Below are 21,815 nucleotides of genomic sequence, written 5' to 3' on the forward strand. Positions count from 1 at the left end.
ATCTAAAATACTAATAGTTTAAGTGCAAAAAGTAATCTACTCAAAAGAGGTAGACCCCAACCACCTCTCATACCCACCCAACCCCTGTTCCCCGTGGGATTCGAAGGCGGGATATGTCCAACTAGCTTTGATACCATATTAAGATTTTTTGAAGATTATTTTGATTTCCCAAACCAAGAGATTGATTTTCAATCCTGAGATTTTATGTTTAATACATAGATGTAAAAGTTTAAGACAAAAATTATAATAATGCCCTTATAAGATACAAATTTATAATAATACACTTATATCTTGCAAGTTTAAATTCTTTCAAACTATTTCTACCCCTTTACATGATGATAACATTAGTGTTATTCAGATTGCCACCAACCTTATTTTTCATGAATGCACCAAGGTCATTGAGGTTGATTATCATTCTATCCGCGATACCTTAGATAGTCGGGTGATATTTCTTTTTTATATTTCTTCGGATCTCCAAGTATCCGATGTCTTCACCAAAGTAATGACTCAATTTTTCGTGGGCAAATTATTGTTGGTTAACTTATCATCATCAATTTGAAGGGGGATGTTATCGTATATAAGGGTATTATTTTAATTTATATATTAAACTTCTATGTATCCAACAGAAAATCAGGATCGAAAATCGATCTCGCCGCTCGGAAACTCAAAATAATCTTCAGAAAATCTTGACAATATCTAAAATAAAATCCGACACATATCAGCAAATACACGGTTTAGGCCCATTTTAGTTTGGCATTTTTGCTTTACTATACATTATTGAAGAGAACAGGACAAGATAATAATGCAGAGACTGGGTGAGAAAAAAATAAATTTGAAACAGAAGTTGCAGTAATTTAAGGCATTTCTCGTATATTGTCTAGTTACTTTTCCCTCCAAGGTTCTAGGCTTCGAGTACCGTACATTTGAGTTCCTTCCTAGTCATGGTAGACGGATTCTCTCGCTGCACAAACGATCACAAGCGTTTTCGTTCTTGAAGTCTTCTTCTCTTATTCTATTTTGATCTTGTCAAATTTCTGCCAAAATTGCTTTTTCATTGCTGCAATGCGTTCCTCAGCAAAAAATCTTCTCATGGAATTCTCTCATCAAAGAGTTCACGAGAAAGAATCAGTTTTCGGAGGCCCTCCTCGTCTTCAAGAAACTCCTCCTTTCGGCGGCACAGCCCACGCCTTCAACATTTTCTGTGCTACTCAGGTCCAGTGCTGGCTTTGCGACCCCACAAGTGGGAAGGAACATTCATGGATTGATTATAAAGCGTGCGTCTCAGAGTTCGGTGACTGTTGGAGACTCTCTAGTCCTGATGTACAGGAAGTTCGGTAAAATAGACGATGCGTGGAAAGCGTTTGACGAAATTCCTGTTAAAGATTCCTTTTTGTATGATTCTTTAATTCTGGGTTTCGGGGTTAGTGGTTTCCATGAAGAGGTTTTGGTGGCTCTTGAGCGTATGCAACATTCCGGTTTTTCTCCAAATTATGCTTCGGTTGCTCGGGCACTCATGGCTTGCGGTGAATTGCGTTCCTTGGACAAAGGGTTGTTGATTCATGTCTACATTGTTCAGAAGGGGTTTTATTCAGTTCTTCCTGTTGCTAACTCGCTAATTTCAATGTATATAAATTTGGGAAGAGTAGAACTAGCACGTCAGGTTTTTGACAACATGTTTTTCAGAGATTTAGTGTCGTGGAATTCCATGATTATGGGTTATGCAAGGGGCGTGAATTGGACTGAAACATTTGATGTATTTGTATCCATGCAGGTAAAAGGTATCGTTCCAAATCATGTGACTTTTTTGGGTTTGTTAATGGCTTGTGGCCAAGCATCGGATTTCGATCTTGGGCAGAGTATCCATGGCCACTTAATCCGCTTGGGAATTTTGGGAGACCTCTGTGTGGGGACTTCGATCGTTGATATGTATTGCAAGTGTGGCAGAGTTGATTATGCACGTGCCATCTTCGAAGAAGAGTTGCCAGACAGAAGTTTGGTTTCATGGAACTCATTAATTGCTGGCTACTCACGAAATGGATATGATTATGAGGCGGTTCTTCTTTTCCACCAAATGCTCATCAACTCATGCCTAAAACCTGATCTAGTCACCATGGCTAATCTCATTCCTTCATATGCAAGCTTAATGGATTTAAGAATGATCCAGTCAATCCATGGGTTCATTATTAAAAGTGGTATTGATTTATGCATGGATGTTGTTTTAGGTACAGCCATGGTTGATGCATATGGCAAGTGTTCCGATATTGAAGCCTCCAATTTGATATTCAGCTCCATGAAGAAAACAAATACAGCTACCTGGAATGCACTGATTTCTGGATATAATCTAAATGGCTTAGCATGTAAGTGCATGAATCTTTTCCTTAAAATGCTTTACAAAAATGTGGTGCCAGATTCTGTGACTCTGGTGACATTACTTCAATCTTGTGGAGAACTGAAGTCTATAAAAATGGGCATGTTACTTCATGGCTACTGTAAAAAAAGCGGCTTTGATATGTACCTGATGGTCAGCAATGCCGTGATAGACATGTACATGCTGTGTAGATGCACAAAAAGCTCAGAAGTTCTTTTCAACTCAATGCCCTACAAGAATTTGGTAACATGGAACACAATGCTTTGTGGGTTCATTAGGAATGGTCTTCCCTTAGTTGCATTAGATGTCTTTCATGATATGCAGTTGGAGAACCTCCATAAACCAGATGCAGTAACAGTACTCTCGGTCATCCATGCTTTTTCTGCTTTATCAGTTCAAGGTGACTTAATGCATGGATTTGTGCTGAAACTTGGGCTCAATTTGGATATATTAGTCGTCAATTCCCTTGTTGATGCTTATTCAAAGTGTGGTTCCATAGATAAAGCTCAGCTTCTATTTGAGCAGTTGGATGCCATAAGAGATCAGAGTTCTTGGAATGCGATCATTTCTGGATGTGGAATGAATGGCCTTGGAGACGAGGCCTGCTCACTCTTTACTGAGATGGAAAAGGAAGGTCATAGACCAAACCTTATCACCTTTATTTCTCTGTTGTCCTCCTGTAGTCACTCTGGCATGGTTTCAGAAGGGTGTGCATACTTTGAGCTTATGATAAAAAAATATGGAATTAAGCCAGGGTTGGAGCATTACACATGTATGATTGACATGTTTGGGCGTGCAGGGAGATTAGAAGAAGCTTTTTGGCTGATTGAAAGGATGCCCAAGGATATGGTCTGTAGTGGGGTTTGGGCAGCCTTTTTGAATGCTTGTAAAATGAATATGAATTTAGAACTTGGGGAGCATGTAGGTAAAAAACTAATGACTTTAGAACCTGATAATTGTGGATACTATACGACTGTTGCGAATGTATTTGCCTCAGGAGGAAAGTGGGATGAGGCATCAAGGGTCAGGGAAATCTTTGATATTGGCAGTATGATGAAGAAAGCAGGACAGAGTGTGGTGATGACGTGATTGTGAGAAGCGAAGAGAATTTTCACACCTGTGCAACTATATTTGATGTCTTCTTCAGAAAGAAATATAAGACCTTCCATGGAGAAGAGATTTTGACGTTGGATTTGGAAAGAGCTGAACTGATATAAGCAAAATGTGCCACTAGCTCTCGAGTAAAGGCCTTTCTCACAATGAATGAGTTCCACTCAAAATCAGTTAAGAGTCTTATAGGCTTTGTATTTCGAGGGAAAGGAGGCTGGACATCTTTTTCTTGTTTAGATAAGTGGCTTTATTTATAAAGATGTCAATTTATTTCATTATATTGACAATAATATTATTGATTTTTAAGACTCTATCGATTTAGCTCACAGAGAAAAAAGAGACGATAATACCTTTGAAACTTAAACTAATTATATCAATATTATTTTTAAGAGACTCACTATGCCATCACTGTGTGGTCATGTGAACCTTCTCTTTGGTGTGTGGATTTGGGGTTTATCTTTCACCTCTTTTGGATGTGTTGGCTGTTTTTGGTTTTGTGGATATTTCTTGGTCGTGTAAGCTTTGGCCTATTTTCTAACAATTATTATCTTATTTTTATTAATACAAATTATTAAAAATAAGAAAAATATCAAACAAACATGAATTATGAATTAATGGGATAATAAAAATAAATAAATAAATTTTTAAGTAATTCAATTCAAGTAAGATGGTTTATTTAAACTTGCGTCCACCTAAGCTTATATGTACTTAGCTCCATAGTTTCTTCCTTTATGCATAAGCATGCTCAAGGGACCGCTCTCATAATAGAGGTAAAATGAACGAGGAGAGTAACATTAAGTTGGCATGGCGTAACCAATCAAAAGTTCGGATTTGGCTTGATTTGAGTCCGGTCCAGTCCAGGACTCTTCCTCCGGTTTGCGAGTGTCGCTGTTTCGCAACATTCTCACATTGGGGGATCCGTAACTTCGTCGTTGTCGCCATGCAAAATACGGTTGTTCTTATTTGTTAAAAAAGGATAATACTTGAAAGAGAGAGAAAAGGAGCGGAAAACAATTGAACGCGTTGCTTTTCTTCGTTTTCTTGAATCCCAAAATCTCCAGGTTCTGAAGGTTTGATTTTCAGAAAAAGTGAAAAAATCCGATAAAAAGCAGATATACAACCATCGTTTTGTCCTCTTTTCTCTCTTCAGCTGAATACGTTTTTTTAATGGAGGGAAAAGGTTAGGGCTTAGCTAGGACCTTCGTTGAGTGGAATCTGGGTTTGGAAGAACAGCAGAGAAAATGAGTAGGCGTGATTGCTCCTGTTGCCGGGGCTTTCTCGCGTTCCATCTCAAATTTCTAAACTTCCTTCAAACTTTTATTGGAGTGTCCTTCATAATTTACTCGGTATGGATGTTGAACCAATGGAAAAAACATGGTGGGCACACCCCTGCAGCTCCGTCGCCTCAGAATTCGGGTCCTCTTTTGCACAATTCACCTCTCCTTCATGCGGATGCAGACTTTTTTGGGATTCCCGACGACATCCTTCAGTTGGAACTGGGTGTTGCAATGGCTTCTGGATTGGACGACGGGCTCGGTGTTAACTTTGACAAGCTTTCTTCCCCATGGTAGGCCTACTGTATTGTTTCGTTTTCAGCACACAGCTCTTGCTTCCTTGAGTCAGATTTTACATTTATATATATATATTTTTTTTGAAGCGTCCATATTTCTTTTACATGTTATTTTCCGCAAGCTTGTTTTTTTGGGAAAAAAGCTTGTCTGCTGTTTTATTTGTGTCCTACAATTTCTATTTATCGTTTTTTTGTATTTCTAAAATATCAAACTTATATATTTTTTGCCATGCTCATGGCTTTGGTTACCCTAACCAATTTCTATCTTTGCCGCTTGTAGGTTCATCTACTTTTTCATGGGAATTGGTATCATATTGTGCGTAGTCACTTCTATTGGTCATATTGCTGCCGAAGCAATGAACGGCTGTTGTCTGTGTTTCGTATCCTGCTTGTGAGGTTCATCGTCTTAATAAAAATCACTCAATTTTTTATGTATGCTTTTTCTTATCACTGTAGTTTCAATTAGCCTTTCCTTAGCCTGTTTCAATTTCAGTATACTTTCTTAGTGATTGTGCTCATGTTGCTGGAAGGTTCTTTAGTCGGTTTTTTTATATTCGATAAGCACTGGGCAGAGGTGAGTTTGTTTATTGTTTTCTCAAGGGTTTTCTTTTAAATGCTGGTGTCGAATATGCTAAACAAAATATGAACTTTTGATCTGCCTAACAGGACATTCCTTATGACCCTACTGGTGAACTTGACAGGCTTCGGGCATTTGTGAAAGATAATATTGATATATGCCAATGGGTTGGCATTGCTTTGATCATAATTCAGGTAACAAATTTCTCTCAGTTTTCAAATATTAAATAATGTAGTAGACTCAACTTTCTGAAATAAAACAATATTGCAGTACTACGTTGTTTTTTTTTTTTTTTTGTGAATATGCAGTATTGTTGTTAATTCTTATTTTGCCCTTTAAAAGGATAAAAACTTTTAAGAGTTTTATAGGCCTTTGGCTTTTGTTGAATGAGAGAACTTGGTCGATCTGAGTTGACATTTTCTTTCCTTGTTTCCTTTCTCTTTTAGTTTAACAGAAAGCTTGACAGTGTTATGCAAGTGCCCGATAAGGGTACGTCCATTGTGATGGATTCTGGCAATTCACACTTCTCTTGTATTTTTTCCTTGATTTGTCAACTTCCATCGGGAGGTTGCACCTTTTTTCTAGAATTAGGCCTCTCGTCTACTTCTTTTATGAAGGATAAAAGAAATGTAACCTGATTCTGAGCCTCAAGCTTCTCCTGTAACTTGAGGTGCCGGTGAAGAGTCTGTCAACAGCTGCCTCTGATCCTGCTAGCCTAAGATAAAAAAAAAAAAAAAAAAAAATTGGATCTGGGTCCTTTCTATACCTGATTATGATAAAATGGCTACGCCCATTGATACCTGGTTTGTCTTATATTAGCCTTCTGATTCAGTTTCATCTGATCGAAACATGTAACATCTAGAAATGATTGAATCTTTACTATTTTGTGGATCCACCAAAATTCACTGAAAATCAACATTTTAGTTTATTGATTTTGACTGTTCTAGTATTCATCTTTTGGGTACCTCATGAACTTTTATTGACTCATTGCTTAGGTATTCTACTCACTAATACAATTGGTAGTTGGACTCGTGACTCTTGAACTTGTAAAATTTAGTCTCACATTGAAATTATCTGGAAATGGCTAGTTCTCTTCTTCACCAATAATAGAATTAGCAGATCACTTTATGGTCAGCTCAGATGAACCACTTCTAGAGCTAGTTTTTTTTGTCTAGAATGGTATTAGGAGTGGTGTCTAAGTGGTGGTGATGATAGGTTGATAACCCTGTTAGAAAAGCTGGTCTTCTGCATTTAAAGAGACCCCAAACAAAGCTGTTTCAGTCTTAGAGTTCAACTTTTGCTGGTAAGAGGTCTCAAGAAGCCTGGTACGTGTACTATCTGAAATCATACCCCACGAGCAGCTGGCTTGGGGTTACCATGTGGACCCTCAATGATGGTTAATCCATAAGGACTTTTTAGTGGGCAATTGCAGCTACATGATGTTAGCAATTCTTGTCTCCTCCAGCCGATCAATTCATGCACAGATGCTGTGTTAGTGCTACTTAAAGCCCTCTAACCTCTTTTTTGGTGATTGTTTTAAGAAATAAGTTTGCTCTATATCCTCCTGCCATGTGGTGCTTTTATTATTAACATGGTAAGCTGACTGGGCCTTGTAGTGTCGGATTTTCTCCGGCCCAAATCAAATACATACCTAAATATATTTTTTGTCGGAGAGGAGCGAGGGGGAAGTTATGTGCTTATGCCAGTTAGCTAATTATTAATTTAATGGAAAGCTTAATATTTTTTTTGCTTGAATACAATAAAAACAAGGTTGGTGCTTCTTATTGTAAGCATATTTCTTCACTAAACAATCTGTTATAGCAATATGTGCTGCACTAATAAGTGATGTGAACCTCTTGTACCCTTGAATTTGCCTCCAATTAGAGGATCCACATGATCAATACCATTATATCCAAATTGATAATGAAAAGTGATAATTTAAATGTGTTAAAATACCAGTTCAAGGGTATTTTGGTAATTTCTTACATTACATTTTTCTCTTATAGTATGGTTGTTAGATAGACAAATCTTATCTTATCTACGGCTTAATTTTGTCTGTGCCAATAGGTTATTTAAATATAATTAATTAGATGGTGAAAGTGTTTAGGTTGAAAAGTGAATTGATCAGGTCAAGGTATTAAGTGCTTATCAACTTGGCATATATTTTTCTGATGAGTCATATGGGCTTGATGGAACAATCAGGCCCTAGTCTGTCAATTTATAACTATTCTTGAACTTGATGTTGGGGCTTCTCCATTTTTGTTGAGACTGCTATTTTAAAGTCTCCTCATGTTACATATCATGAGTCTAGGGCCAGTTGCATTTTTTATCTTTCTCTAATATATTTGACGGAAATGGTACAAGTATGATATTTTTTTATTTGTCTTTTTCCCCCCTTTTTCTTTTGCTTGGGGTATCTTTAGAATGTTTTATCAATTTTTAGGAGCTATTTTTTTTTTTTTTAAATGGAGCAATTTGGATCTTTCTGTATTGGACAATTCATCTTGGATTTTTCAATGCCTAATATGTTCCTTTTACAAGATGTGAGCCGGGTTACTTCCACTTATAGTTGAGGGCAATACTGCAAAGGATAAGCTGGTTCTCTAAGCATTCATCTGCTCCTTGACGACTTCTTAAATATTATGATGAGACAGTGGACATTGCTTCTTGGTTTGAGATTGATGCATACTCTTCAGAAAGTCAATTAGGTGGTGGACTCCCTTGCTAGAGAAGAATTTTTTTGTTGCGAAAAATGGTAGTTTTTATTTTTGAAGCTGAATATTATTTCTTGGAGATCTGGAAATCTAATCAGAGAGTAAGATTTGACTTCAGCTGATATCATGGTGATGATCTCTAGCATATTATCAATAAACTGTGGATAATTCCTATCCATTTCATAATCTTATATTTGCTATATGACCTGTTCTTTTTTTTTTTTTTTTTCACTCTGTTCTTACCATATTAGCTGCAAATTAAACCTTTCTCCTTTGTGCAGGCATTGTCTCTGCTGTTGGCACTGATCCTGAGAGGCACGGTTTCAACCAGAACAACAGATTATGACAGTGATGATGATTTTGCTGTAGTGAGCGGTGGAAACAGACAGCCATTTCTCACCCCACAAGGTGGTCAACCCTCTGGTTCAACTTCAATTGAAAGTAAAGGGATTCATTCCGACACTTGGAGCACTAGGATGAGAGAAAAGGTAACCTTCTATCCATCGAGAATGGATGATGTAATCAAATGTCTAACTTTCCAACATGCTAGGTTCAGAGTTTTGAAATTTCCTTAATATATCATGCCTGCCCTTCTCCAAAATATCCTTGCATACCGTCCTGAGATTTGAAGAAGTCTGTTCTTTTTGCCCCATCGCTAAATTACCTGCAAATGAAAAGACATTCTGTCCTGCAATACATGTCCTGGACATGATACCTTTGGTTCTAAACAAGATTTCAGATCATCTGTCCTTTCTGCTCATACATGGAATTTCATGTCCATATTCTTTAATTACCGATTGAAATTAATGGTAACTGCAAATATAATGTTTGTTCCTGAGTATGAATGAATGCGTTGCAATGTCTATGTTATCTGCCAATTTTGTGCCTCTTTTTTATGAACTTTTGGTTTTATTGAGTTTTGACGAACAGCCAGCCAGCATGTCACAATTCCATGTGGGGCATCTTCTCTCTATCAGGATTCATGAGCCATGACGATATCAATACCTCTCTTATCTTCTGACAAAAAGAAAAGTGCATCTCCCATGTAATTTTTGTTGTGTTCCAAGTTTGATATTTCAGCGTATGAGGCAATGCAGCTAGTTAGTTTATTTGCATGTTTATATATTATGGATGGATTTCATTTTTTAATTAGTCGTCTAACAACCCTTATTTGACCACCTTACTTATGGAGCAGAAAGTATCAGTAGTATTGGCCTTTGAGGCTCTAGTATCAATACACTTGCTTTTTGTTTGTGGAGATCCCAGTTTTCTATTTTCTACCGCTTCTTGAAAGGAGGGACATGTAGCTAATTGAATCTTAACTCTGTACCTGTTGGTTTTGATTTGTGCATTTTGCAGTATGGATTGAACCCAGCCGATTTCATGCACAACCATGTGGAGCCAAATAGCAGCAATGAGGATCAACGGCGCTGTTGTATTTTGTGAGGAAAGTGGGCGTGATTGTGCATTGTATTTTTCTATAAAGTACTTTTAATTGCTTGCTATTTTCTTTATTTCTTACATTTTCGTCTGGTGTGAACAAACCTGATCGTGTATAGTTGTCGAAGCTTGTGCCAGAGTTCTCGTTTGGGCATCCATAACGTGGTTCAGGGTGTTTTCCATTCTTTTCATCTTTTGGCAGAGGTACATGCTCCCTTTATGTGAAGGTGTGTAATGGAACAGCCGGATGAAAAGAAATGCATCTCAAGAGAATTTTTACTGAAAAAAAAAAAAAAAAAACAGAAGAAAACATCAGCAAGTGATTGGCATCGTGCCAAAGGCTATATACTTCAAATTGGTGACAAGTTTTAATTTATGCAGCCAAATCTCCTCTCATCTCTGATGAGATTGTCAAATCCATTGTGATTCGCCCCTTAATTCTGGCTTCACATTAAGGTATTTTATTTCAGGAAGTGAATTGGGAGTCAATGTTTGCAAAAATACCTGTTCCTATCATCTTGATAAGATCGTTATCTTGCTAAGCAGACTCGTACACCATAGATTGGAGTGCTGGATCGACTATGTGAAAATCTTTCCGCAGTCCTTAGCAAATATTGGTTGCTCTATTATTGGATTGCTCATTTCAGCTCAGCACTAGCACTCTTGCAGTGTTACCTTATCATTGTCTGACGTTAGCTGGCTTACAAGCACAACTGAAGGATTTTGGTGGGCATTCTATTCCACTCGAATAAAAGCTCAGGGTGTTAAAACTACAATTGCCCGGTGAGCTCATTCTTGTAGACTTACCTTCATGCTACGAGCTTTTCTTTTCGTTTTTTTTTTTTTTTTTTTTTTTGTTGACTTATGTATGTCTACTGTCTGATAATTGTCGTCTTTATCCACGTAACTGAAATTTTCCCAAAATAAAAGCAAAAAGGATGAAGATAGTTGAGACTATTCGATCGAGATAGTAACTGTCCACACAACAGAAATCATGTGTACCAAACTTCGCACCCTAAATTCAAGAAAGGGAACGCATCTCATACAAGAACATGTTCTCTTAACAGCCTAATAGTCCAGGAAATCAGAAAACAAGACACCGCAGGCCAATAGTTGCATTAGATAAATATTTTCAAGTACAACCTGTGGAATCTCAGGGTCCATAAAATTTTAAAAAAATCACATGCAGTGTAAGATTTCTGTTCACTATACAGATAGGCAAAATACAGTCTTTCTTAACAACGATTCCCAGCATCTTTCACAATAACAGCTAATAAAGAAATGGCAAACTGATACATCGATATGGCAATTGTTAGTGAAGGATTATAGGGGCAGTCCATTTTCATTGCCACAATTATCAAAATAACTTTAAAAAAAAAATCAATTAGAGGACAACTCTGCCACAGCTTCATCTACCAACTCCGCCAGCACTTCCTTCTCTAACTTATCTCCAATTTCATCCAATTCCATCCTCATGTGTTCCACCCACTCCCTTCTCTCCACCTCATGCCTCACTACTCTCTCCACTATCAGACTATGGTCGGTTTCCCCATAGCAATTTTTCCCCTCGTCTGAAGACCATTCTTTGACATGGGCCCAGACTCCCTCGCAAACTGGCACACCAGGTAGAAGCCTCTTACGAGGTGTGACCACCCATGGTCTTGCATCTGTGACAGAGGCTACCATCTCCATTAAGGCAGCATTCACACAATCAAACAGAAGTTTTCTCTCTGATCTCTGCTGCCTACATTTAGCCTGGCTAACATGCTCCTCATCCCCCCAAGAAGCACACTTATCCAGTAGCAATGGGTCCAGTGGCCTTTCCGTTGAATACCATTTCCTTGAGACGATGTCAGATCTCTCTTGATCCAATCCTGCAGCTGAAAGTAACATATGCACAAAGAGAAACCATTCTTGTTCTTTCTCCTCCGCCTTGGGAAGTGACAGAGAAGAGGATTCAAGTTTTGATAAGATAGGGGCCTCTAATGTGTCCTCATCCCATATCAAAGAACGGGTAACTGATTCAATCAAAGGAGATCTAGCAGTTGCATCAGATGTTTTCAGGAGCCGATGGTGGTGAGATGGTTCTGTTTGAAAACAGATGAATATCAAAACTAATAAAAATAAGGGAACAAATAAAACCTTCTGGTACAATAATGAATAACTTACCAAGAGCAATCTTTCTAGAAGATTGTGGGGAAGTAACATCATCTTCAAAAGGAGCATCTAAGATAGATATTGGACTTGGCTGATCCTGGTTCTCACTTGAATGTTCAGGTGCCTCAGACTTTGCTAGTGGTACAATTCCCTGAGAAAAACATTCCAAGTCCCTCAAAATCAGTAAAAAGAATGGGAATTGACAAAAATGCCCAACATGAAGATCTAATATGATTTGAAAGCGCATGCTCATCCTTTTTTTTTGGGGGGGGGGGGGGGGGGGTCAAACAAATACAAGTTTATCACTTAGTACACGCAAAAAAAAAAAAAAAGACACCAATGCAATAAATGCATGTGATTCATGACAATTCATAGGTGTATAGCACTTAAAGCAAATATCTTTTCCTCTTTTGACAAAAACAAACATGTATAAATAGTATAAAAAGAAATGAAGATAATTTTTTTTTTTTTTTTTTGGAAAAAGTGATTTCATTAGGGCCAAGAAGCCACCAGAGTACAAACAAACAACTTACAACAGACTTAAGGAAAGGGTTGACCCTAACATGATGTATTGGAGATCAACCCCTCCTTAGTCAGCTTGTCAGTGTGCCCATTGGCATGCAATCAAAATAAACATTTAAATCACCGGTACAATGAAAAATTAACAAAAGAATAGAAATATACCTTAGAAGAAGGAAAACCATGCTTTGACTCCACCTGGAAGGAAGTTGGATCAATTGACTGCCCTTTTTCTAAAGCAAGGCCAGCAACACAACCTGCAATATCAGCATTTCTAGTTTCAACCTGTGACTCTGCCATTTCAGAGGATCCCGGTATAATAAGGTTTTTAGATTGAGGCCGTCCCTGACTTCCAGCTGAGGTAGATGGGCAAGGTTTCTCTTTATTCGGCTTCTTATTCCTAGAAAAGAATAAACTTGAGACTTTCACCTTCAATGATGACTTCCCACTCTTTGGTTTGGGTACTTCCTTTGAAATAATGGATTTGCTGCTTAAATCAGACGTTTCAATATTCAACTTGACCTTTTCATATGTTGTAGCAGACACAGGAACAGACTTTGACCTTAACAAATTCCTGGGAGAACCCTCCACATGTTCATCCTTACTTCCATTGCTTGATAAGCAAGAGGATGGCAAGCCAAGCTCTTGCTCTCCACCACATGATCGGCTGCAGGGAATGTTAGGCATACCAACTTCATCCCTTTCACCAGATGTTATGATCTTCTTTGTTTCAGGAAGAGCAAGCATCTCACCTAATGTACTCGAGCTTCTGGAAACTTGTCGTGGCTCTTGACCACTTCCATTTGAAGCCATCATGGCCCACCTTTCTGAAAGCCGCTTTTTAGCTTCTCTGCTTACTGTTGACTCTGGAGAATAGGATGCCCTGCTGAAGGAAGAGGATGAGAAGGCACTATATCTGTTAACATAATCCCAAGAATGTCTCGAAGTTGGAGTCAAACTCTCAGAATCAATGAGATTTTCCTCCTCTACATACTCACATTCCGATTTATTGAACGAGCTCGCGTCTCCCACATATCCATTTGATAAAGCAGAAGATAACAAAAGGTCATCCCTACGGTTGCTGCTCAGATTTTCCTGCATCTGCCTCGTGATCTCTTTGGCTATTTCTCTTGATCCTTTTGCCCCATCTATTTCAAATTCTTGAATATCTCTACAATGCAACAGTCTTGGTGATGAGGTTGGTGAAGAAGTCACCACCTTGATATCATGGGCTTTTCCAGGACTAGGCTTTAAGACTACTATCCTTGTGGGCTGAGTTGAAGAATGATCGACTCTGGGATGACCATTAGTGGTACTCCAGAAAGGCTTGGTTCCATTGAATTTATCTGCTTCAGGACCCTGATGCTGTTTCTTCTTCGGTTTTCCAATCTTTGCCTCCACAGATTTTGATGGCTTCAGCACTGTTATACGCTTGGTCTCAGGAGGAGGGATAGATTGCAACTCATACAAATTCTTTGAAAGCAGTGAATTGGGTTCCTGCAGAAATTTGAGAAATAAATCTCTGTTTGAACTAAGAACCTCCAATGCATCTTGGAACTCTTTGGACTGCCGTAGCTTCTCGTCTGTAGCCAGACGCTTAGCTTCGAAAAACTTTTGACGAACAAGAGCCATCTTTTTCTCATTTGTGTCCTCATTACATCTTCCCTTATAACGGAATTGATCTTTGGTGTGACTGCTTCTTGATGATTGATGCCAGACCTCATAGACATCTTTATACTCTGGTGATCCTTGATCGTAAGTCTGTGAAGGACGAATCTTGTGGTGCATTTGCTTCTCCTGGAAGCCATTTTGTTCTTGCTGATGTTTCAGAATTTGAACTGGCACTGGAGAGTCAATTGCTAAATATCCTTCAGGTGGGCACCCTTCTGCTATAAACATTGGTTGCTGAGCTGGCAAAGCATCAAGCCCCATCAACCTTGCAACAACACTGGGCGGCTTCCTCTTAGATCCTGGTTCTTTAGACATTTCTTGAGCTATAAGCATCTTCATGGGTGTTCCATTTGATTTCTTGTTAGAAGGACTTCTCTTAAATTCACAAGCAACCTGTGACAGTTACAGCAAGTGTATCCAAAGCCAGAATAAGAATTGCAGTTGATTAACTAATAAACTATATGCTTTGCAAGCTTATGATAGCAACCACAATAGTTGAAGAAGCATACAAGTTTGTCTTCTACATGATCTCCAATGGAATCAAACACCTTTGTTGATTCAAGCCTGGCCCTTGAATGTGGAGAACCTGTTACATGATATCATAATATGCTTCTTGTGAACTATGAAAGACTAAAATTAATAATATTACCAATAATATTATACTCTGAGAAGTTGGATAAACATACTAAATGAGTTAACATGGAATTAGAAGGAATTTAGGAAAAAAATGAGAGAGATCCACTTTTAATAATATATATATATATATATATATATATATTTTAAAAGCAACACTAAAGGAAGAAGCCAAAAGCATAAAGACAAGCAATAAATTTGCAGCTCTCAGCTTTCAGAGAATTTTTTTTGGATATTCAAAAAAAACCGTGGTTACCAGAAAGCAAGACATTCACATGGTTAACATGAAACCTGGCTTCTGGGAACAACAAGACAGTGGAGTACATAAAGGAAAAGGCTGTTGAGCAATCATTTCTAGATTTGCTTGTGAAGCTAATATGAGAAATAAAATAGGGCCAAAATGAAAGGTGAATACACTGCAATGAGGAGTTCCTGTTCCACAATTCCTAGTTTCTCTTGAAATGTGAAACTTGCAAAATGAGGGATTGGATCAATCTAGAACTGGAGATGAGAATGTCAAAAGTCGTTCAAAAAGGAAAACTAAGAAAAAACTGCATACCATCTCGATGAGCTTTCTCTGTTAGCAACCTGTTTCCAGCCATGCCTGCACCCAAGTCAAAAAGGTTAACCATTCTTCCCATGCATCCTGGGAATGGCTTCTCACTGTTGAGTGTCTTTCCTTTCTGAAACTCATTCATCTCGTTGTCTGAAAAAGAAAATCGTGAAAATTCCTCTTGGTCAGAATTTGACTATGTGAATTGGGAGTAGATTTTAAAAGGGGGAAAAGAAATTCCCACACAGTCCACCCAGCCCAGCCATTATCACTTACCAAAGTTTCACAGCAGCATTTCTTCATCCTCATATGTACGAGGAAATGATGAGTATTTTGTTGCTGAAATCAAGCACCAAGCCTGAGATAGAGATGGAAGGCACTAAGAAAGCTAATCTAGCTGAAGATAAATGCACTTATAAAGGGAATATTGGCATAACAAGACAGTTTACACAACGATCTTTCTTCAGATGGAAACTACACATGACAAATACTTGGCTTTTAAAACCTAATTTGCTTCTTGGATAAAAAAAAGTGCTATTCCAGCGAAAGAAACCTTGAAGTAAAAGGCCAAACTCACGTCTGATAACCCAACAAAACATATCTGGGAATCATCTTCTTCCATTTAAAAAAAAAAAAAAAAAATCATGTCAGGGGTCCATACTACATAACAGCTTCGCCAGCTTGAAACCTACAACTTGATTCTCAGTGAAGGGAAGCAAGGAAACTCATTAAAATAGTAATAACAAAAAATAAAAAGGAAAAACATGACCAAAACCCGCTTATTTTTAGGAAAAATAGTATTAATCAAAAAAGAAAAATAATAACACTAAAAACACAAAACATAGCAAAGGAAGAAAATACATCATGATATGAAAAGAAGTCAATTATTATAAACCTTTCAATCCAACATATAGAGATAAAATAATCCCCAAAAAGATGCGATAAAAGAAACAATTTAAATATTCCCCCAAAAGGCGAATTTTCAATCAAACTGCAGAAAAACTAGCAAAACTGGTCGAAAAACGATCTAGCAACCAAACTTTCATAGGGCTTAGATACTTTCCTGAAATTCTATAGACTGTAGTTACTCCTGTTAATTCTAACCTTCCACCTGGCGTTCGAAGCGCAAAATGCAGCGGATTACAGAGCTTTACCACCGAAGAGCTTCAAAAACACTGTAGCAGGAGAAAATACGGCCGGACAGATTTCTTTGTCAAAATGCTGAATTTAGAGCAAGAATTAAGATACACGCCTACTGTAAGAAAGACCTCAAATGGCACTTCAAGATCACATCACTAGACCATAACTCTCAGATCAAGAGGCAAGATCTAATGTTCGAGGCAAACCGACGACATAAAAGCCCCAAAAGGCACTGGCCATCGCAGAAGAGCCATCAGAAACAGTAGAAAGGAACGCAAGAAATAACGAGTAAAACAACTCATAAGAAAGAATCTAGATGGAAAGTACCCTGAAAAGCTGCAAGACTTAAGATAGGGGAATAGGGATTGCTGCAACATGCGGGCAGCACATCAGAGCAACCGCCAATAAAAGTCCTAATGTTGAAGTAAAAAGACTTAAAGATGCTCAAAAGTAACAGTCGGACCTATAAAGTAACAGTCGACCCCTATGGACACACACTCACACCTATGAAAATTGGATCAGAATCGGAAAAACACCACATTCCATCAATCTGACATTCATATAATCCAGGAAACAACACGATGAAAAGATGCCACTTGCAAAGGAGTGACGCTGGCATAAACTAGTATGCAACTCCAAAGCTGAATCGAAAGCTAAACCGATGGTTTTAAGTAAGAGAAACCAGGGAAAAAAATAAAAGGTTAAACCACACATTGTACAAAAAGCTTCTCGGTACCAATATAGAAACCAAAAAGTGACAAAATGCAACAAAAACGTCTACTTCTAAAAAAATGCAGCACAACCGAAGCCTTCAAATCTAAAAGAAGTAAAACCAGCGGAAAAAGGAATCTAAATTCAAAATCACTGCCTAAAGCTGCAGCTATTTCAGCAGTAGAAAAATCTAAAAAAAAAAGAAAAGCAAAAAAGGCAGAAGAATCTCAATCCCGTACAAAAAGGAGCATTTTATGAGAAAAGAGAGACGTACAAAAAGGAAACCAGGCAAAAAACCACTGTAAGATAAGAACCACTCACACGAAAAAAAACCCCAAAAAGAAAAAGAAAAAAGAATCATGTTCTCCCGCAAGATCTTACATTACACGTTGTCTCTGCATCCATAGACCGGAATTTGGTCGGAGATACCCGCAGTGGACGTCTTTATCGGACTTCGGTCCCCTATTTGTCGTCGACGCTCCAATCCCAACTGCAAAATGAAAGAGATCGTTCTTCTGAATCTCTGATCTTCTCTCCCGCCAGACTCCACCGACGACGGCGAACGTGAAAGATTTTTATTCGTTCCGCTCCATCCGGGAACGGCTTGGTTGCACTGCAAGCAGAGTTAAGGCTCGCAGAAAAAAAAAGTTAAATTTGACTTGTGAGCGATAGAGGACAAGTAGATATTAGAAATAAAGCGCAATCATAAATTCATAATAACTTATTCAAATTTATCTAAATAAAAAATAAAAATATTTTATTTTTATTTAATCGGACGACAGCCGGGTCATGACACCTGGCGCCATCCTGCCCTGTCCGTGACTTGTTTCGGGTACAGAGCAGGTAGGTCCCACTTAAAAATAACGGTGACGTCGGACAGAAAAATAGATAGTTAAGTATTAACTTTCCAAATTTCTTCCGGATTTGAGATTCTCGGGCGTCACACGCAAATGTGGGCGCACATGCCAAACGCGTCTTCCTTTCTCGTGAGCCGTACGGTGTTTCCGATCTCCGAAGTCCAAACACACAATGAACCCTCAAACCAGGTGGCCTACATGATATTTTTTTTTTGTGAGGGTTTGTTGGGAGTTTATTTTAATGGAGTGGTTCCAGTTCTAATAATCTTAGAGGTTAGATTTGAAAAGAAAAAGGTACGAGGCGAGGCGAAAGGGAGAAGTAGAAAAGGGAGCTATCACTCATAACGCTGGATTGTGAACTGTGAAGCACCGTCGTTTCTTTTTTCAGTATCTTTTTTGGTAAAAAATGTTTTTGTCCATCTTCAACCAGTTCCTGCTCAAGTTTGGTGCTTGTGAGAACCCTGGTGAGTCGTTGGTTTTAGTCTGAAGAAGAAGATTTCAGGAAACACATAGCTAGATGGATTACAATTAATTTTGGGTAAATTTGACAGATTAGAAGGTGAATTGTGCATGAGAATTATAAGATTGTGTGTTCAGTCGCATAACGCATTTATTTGAGGAGAGGAGCAGTCGCCAACTCACATGGAACCGAAGCCGTCGTCAATAACGCGCATAGCATTTAAGGAAGTCCATGACTCTTCTTTTCCACATCTTTTGTCATCCTTATGCGTTGGCCTGGATCCAAAAATATAGAATCCGCAGTTAAAATTCAAAAATCAAAATGCTTCTCATGGCTTAATTACGGTATAATTGTTGGCTGCTGCTTTCATGGATGGCAGAAGCACACTGATGAGTGACATCAATCACTAATTCAAAATGCGTACTCGGCTTTTTTTACTTGAAATTTATCATCTTCACTGTGGAAATGATTGTAATTTTGCAGTCGTCACGAGTGAAATCACCTAATGCTTTGGAACGATGATTTGCTAAATTAATGCCGATGCCTCTGTTGTTTGTCAGACAGGATCAGATCCGCTACAGGAAACGCAAATCCTGATCAAGCCTCGCCGATCGCTACTCTATCATTCTTACCAACGACCAGCGGCAGATTGACATTGCTTTGCTGCTTCGCTACAATCGACCAGGCACTGCGAGCCAAGGGGAAAGCGAGAAACGAGGAGAAAAAAATGTATCATGATCATGCAAGAGAGCGACAATAGGTAAACAAACTGAGCATAAATCAAGGATCGAATGCCAAAAACCGTCTCCTTCTGCCACTCTCCGGATATCGTCGGCGATCTAAACTCGTTTTTCTTCCTACCTATACAAGTAGCTGAGCTCACAGCTTTTCTTTTGTCAGTAAGCAGCAGTGGATTCTCTGGGAACACGCCATTTAACTCTTTCTATAAATCTCATTCACGATAACATTTTCGTCGTACTTGTCTTCAAAAGGAAACGCCCTTCACATCTGTCTCAAAAGTCGACTGGCCTTGAGCAATATTTGGCCCATGGCTCCATCCTCTGTTTTTTCTTTACCGTTGACGACTGCAGAAATTTTATGGAGGCATCACTGCTTCCCTCTTCCTGTCACTTCTGCGAGGACAAATAATTAAAGAAACGAGGATGAACAGCTAACAGTAGGATTGTTTATCGACACAAGGGACTATTTTTGCGAGATCTTAGGGATTAAGGAGACGGATAATGATTATTCATTCCGTCTTTAGTGCGGTGAGCTTAACGGGAGTAGAGGAGGCGGAACATGCTTCTTCTCTCTTATAGCAAAAGTATTGCTTAGCTAAGTATGCTTTATTATCCAGGAACACATTTCTGAAGGCGATCGGTTGGCACCAACTAATCTAGTCATTTGTCAGATTATCACATCAAGAGAAACTTAAAACTGTTAGTAATGGATCTGTTACTTGCACGACATGACTCTGCAGATTTCAGTGGCTTCAGTTCTGGACAGTGCCTTTGATTGATCAACCTCATCACTCCGTTTGGTTGGCCACAGCAAAAGTATTTACTTAAATAATTACTATTATAATTTATGACTGGCAACCGAGGGTATCACTGTGTCAAAATCACAAGACTGCGGTGGTTGACACAGACTAATCTAGTCATTTGTCAGGATTAACACATCAAATGAAACCTAAAACTAGTAGCTATAGATTCTATTACTACACGCCATGACTGTGATGGATATGATCAGGACTCGAGAGTACAAAAATGGCTTCATATTTGCCCCAGAAATGATCTCTTTAACCTAATGTCATCTTCACGGGTACCCATATCTGTTCTCTTACCAGAAGAAAAAATCTCGGCCTTTTCTAATCGGTTGTACCTTATAGAATAAAAAAATGGGATTTCACTGACTTAATGCCTTGGTCTGGTGTCATATTCAATTCTTGGGTGCAAGAGACTGTTGTTTACTTTTCCATCCTCAGAATTTGCTTTCGTGAGAAAAACAACGGATTCACAAACACCTGTTGTATATTTGCGGTCTTTATTGTTCACGTAGGCATATTGTAATTCATTTTTTGGTAAGATGTGACAGATATTGTGCTGAGGGTGTCGTCGCAACAACCAAAATGGGAAACGATTGCTCATCAAAGTCAGATTATTTGGAGTAGTTTAACTGTAATGATCCTGAAAAGCTCAGAATAAAGTTAAAAGTGCTTCTCGGGTTCTTTTTTGATAGAGGAAAAGTAATGGTGGCATGTGCAACGAGCCTGATTTGGATGGTTGAACTAGGATCCAAACGGTAACGCGGCCTTCAAGCATGGTTTACCTTAATGGATACTGTAAAACACACTTGAGTGAAAAGCAGAAATCAGCACAAAGTCTTAATGCTACACATCGCAGTTTGTCAACCATGGGTAGAACAGACATGATCCTTCTTCACATCATTTTGTATCAAACCACAAGCGGAGACGACCATGGAAACTGTATGAGTTGTTCTACATAGGCTTCAAGTTTATTGTCTCCAGATTACACAAGATAACTAACTGAATCATATTACAATAGCAATTCATATAATTTATTCCAATTTTTTTTACTTTTCCACAGAAAGTCCCCATGTGAGGTTTTAGTTCTGTGAATTAATACCTATATATTGGAAAAGGACTCCAGGACTTAAAAATTAGTTCCTCTCAAAGCTGAGAATCCAGTGACCAAGTCTCATGCTAGATTAGAAAAGAGAGAAAAAACTGCATTGTCATAAAAAATAAGATATGCGTCAAATTTTCGTTTCAAGCAAGACCCTGATCGAAATCTGTTCAGTGAACATCTTCAGGTACTGGAGGACAGAAACTGGTTCTCGATTTGTATTCCATTGACATGCATGCAGCATTACAACTAGTTAACAAATTGACATACAAAAAGCTTCTCCCTGTGATAAATAGATGAGAATAAGAGGGCATTCCCATCGGTATATACAAAACTGGAGAAGGCACCATCAGGATCAAAATTGAGGAAGCTCCCAGAGACTAACACTACCCTCAAATTACATAATTACATAGCCCAAGACTGCAGTCCCTATTGAGGGTCTTGCAGTCTCATTGGTGCAAGGTTACACCTCCCAACAATAAGTTAGATGACCCAAAGTTTCGATGCTTACCATCAGCCTTATTGACAAGGCGGAATCCTTCAGAAGAGAGTTGATTGATGAGGAGGGTCTCAAGCTCACTAGCTATGCTCTTTCCTGGGACAGTAAAATAGAGAAACTTAACATTTTGCATACCTTCCTTTGAACGGTGAGCCCGCACTCGTCCCAAAAGATCATCTGTCTGCACCAAG

General features: G+C 38.5%; 4 protein-coding genes across 11 annotated transcripts in view; 2 read left to right on the forward strand and 2 right to left on the reverse strand.

Annotated features, from left to right (window-relative positions):
* Positions 1 to 1,318: 1,318 nt before the first annotated feature.
* Positions 1,319 to 3,457, forward strand: LOC137960942 (pentatricopeptide repeat-containing protein At4g21300-like). The gene has a single exon (XM_068808326.1). It carries the CDS (start codon positions 1,319 to 1,321, stop codon positions 3,455 to 3,457), a length of 2,139 nt encoding a protein of 712 aa, XP_068664427.1.
* Positions 3,458 to 4,473: 1,016 nt separating this feature from the next.
* Positions 4,474 to 10,199, forward strand: LOC137955063 (tetraspanin-20-like). The gene is made up of 6 exons (XM_068801937.1): positions 4,474 to 5,045; positions 5,329 to 5,428; positions 5,542 to 5,622; positions 5,715 to 5,819; positions 8,621 to 8,827; positions 9,699 to 10,199. Exons 1-6 carry the CDS (start codon positions 4,720 to 4,722, stop codon positions 9,783 to 9,785), a joined length of 906 nt encoding a protein of 301 aa, XP_068658038.1. The 5' UTR covers positions 4,474 to 4,719; the 3' UTR covers positions 9,786 to 10,199.
* A 682-nt stretch (positions 10,200 to 10,881) lies between these two features.
* Positions 10,882 to 17,805, reverse strand: LOC137959501 (uncharacterized). 5 transcript variants are annotated; one of them, XM_068806910.1, is made up of 8 exons: positions 17,545 to 17,805; positions 16,417 to 16,487; positions 15,589 to 15,670; positions 15,319 to 15,465; positions 14,636 to 14,712; positions 12,621 to 14,519; positions 11,949 to 12,087; positions 10,882 to 11,866 (listed from the first exon to the last, which is right to left on the reverse strand). In XM_068806910.1, exons 4-8 carry the CDS (start codon positions 15,455 to 15,457, stop codon positions 11,160 to 11,162), a joined length of 2,961 nt encoding a protein of 986 aa, XP_068663011.1. In that variant the 5' UTR covers positions 15,458 to 15,465; positions 15,589 to 15,670; positions 16,417 to 16,487; positions 17,545 to 17,805; the 3' UTR covers positions 10,882 to 11,159. The 5 variants fall into 5 exon arrangements, with proteins under 5 accessions (XP_068663011.1, XP_068663095.1, XP_068662975.1 ...); XM_068806994.1 differs by lacking the exon at positions 17,545 to 17,805 and adding an exon at positions 16,780 to 17,117; XM_068806874.1 differs by lacking the exon at positions 17,545 to 17,805 and adding an exon at positions 16,780 to 17,117 and having other exon boundaries at positions 16,417 to 16,684.
* Positions 17,806 to 21,316: 3,511 nt separating this feature from the next.
* The window catches only part of LOC137959823 (DNA mismatch repair protein MSH1, mitochondrial), a 34,621-nt gene continuing 34,122 nt past the window's right edge, over positions 21,317 to 21,815 (reverse strand). For all 4 annotated transcript variants that reach the window (XM_068807236.1, XM_068807312.1, XM_068807467.1 and 1 more), the window contains one exon: positions 21,317 to 21,805. In XM_068807236.1, the coding sequence (XP_068663337.1) occupies positions 21,575 to 21,805 (231 nt within the window). In that variant the 3' untranslated portion in view covers positions 21,317 to 21,574. The remainder of the gene's footprint in view (positions 21,806 to 21,815) is intronic.

This window comes from Aristolochia californica, unplaced genomic scaffold (assembly GCF_029961685.1).
Source record: "Aristolochia californica isolate CCGP_79_NKW_82.1479 unplaced genomic scaffold, dmAriCali1.0.hap1 SCAF_1, whole genome shotgun sequence".
In the NCBI taxonomy this organism is placed as follows: Eukaryota; Viridiplantae; Streptophyta; class Magnoliopsida; order Piperales; family Aristolochiaceae; genus Aristolochia; species Aristolochia californica.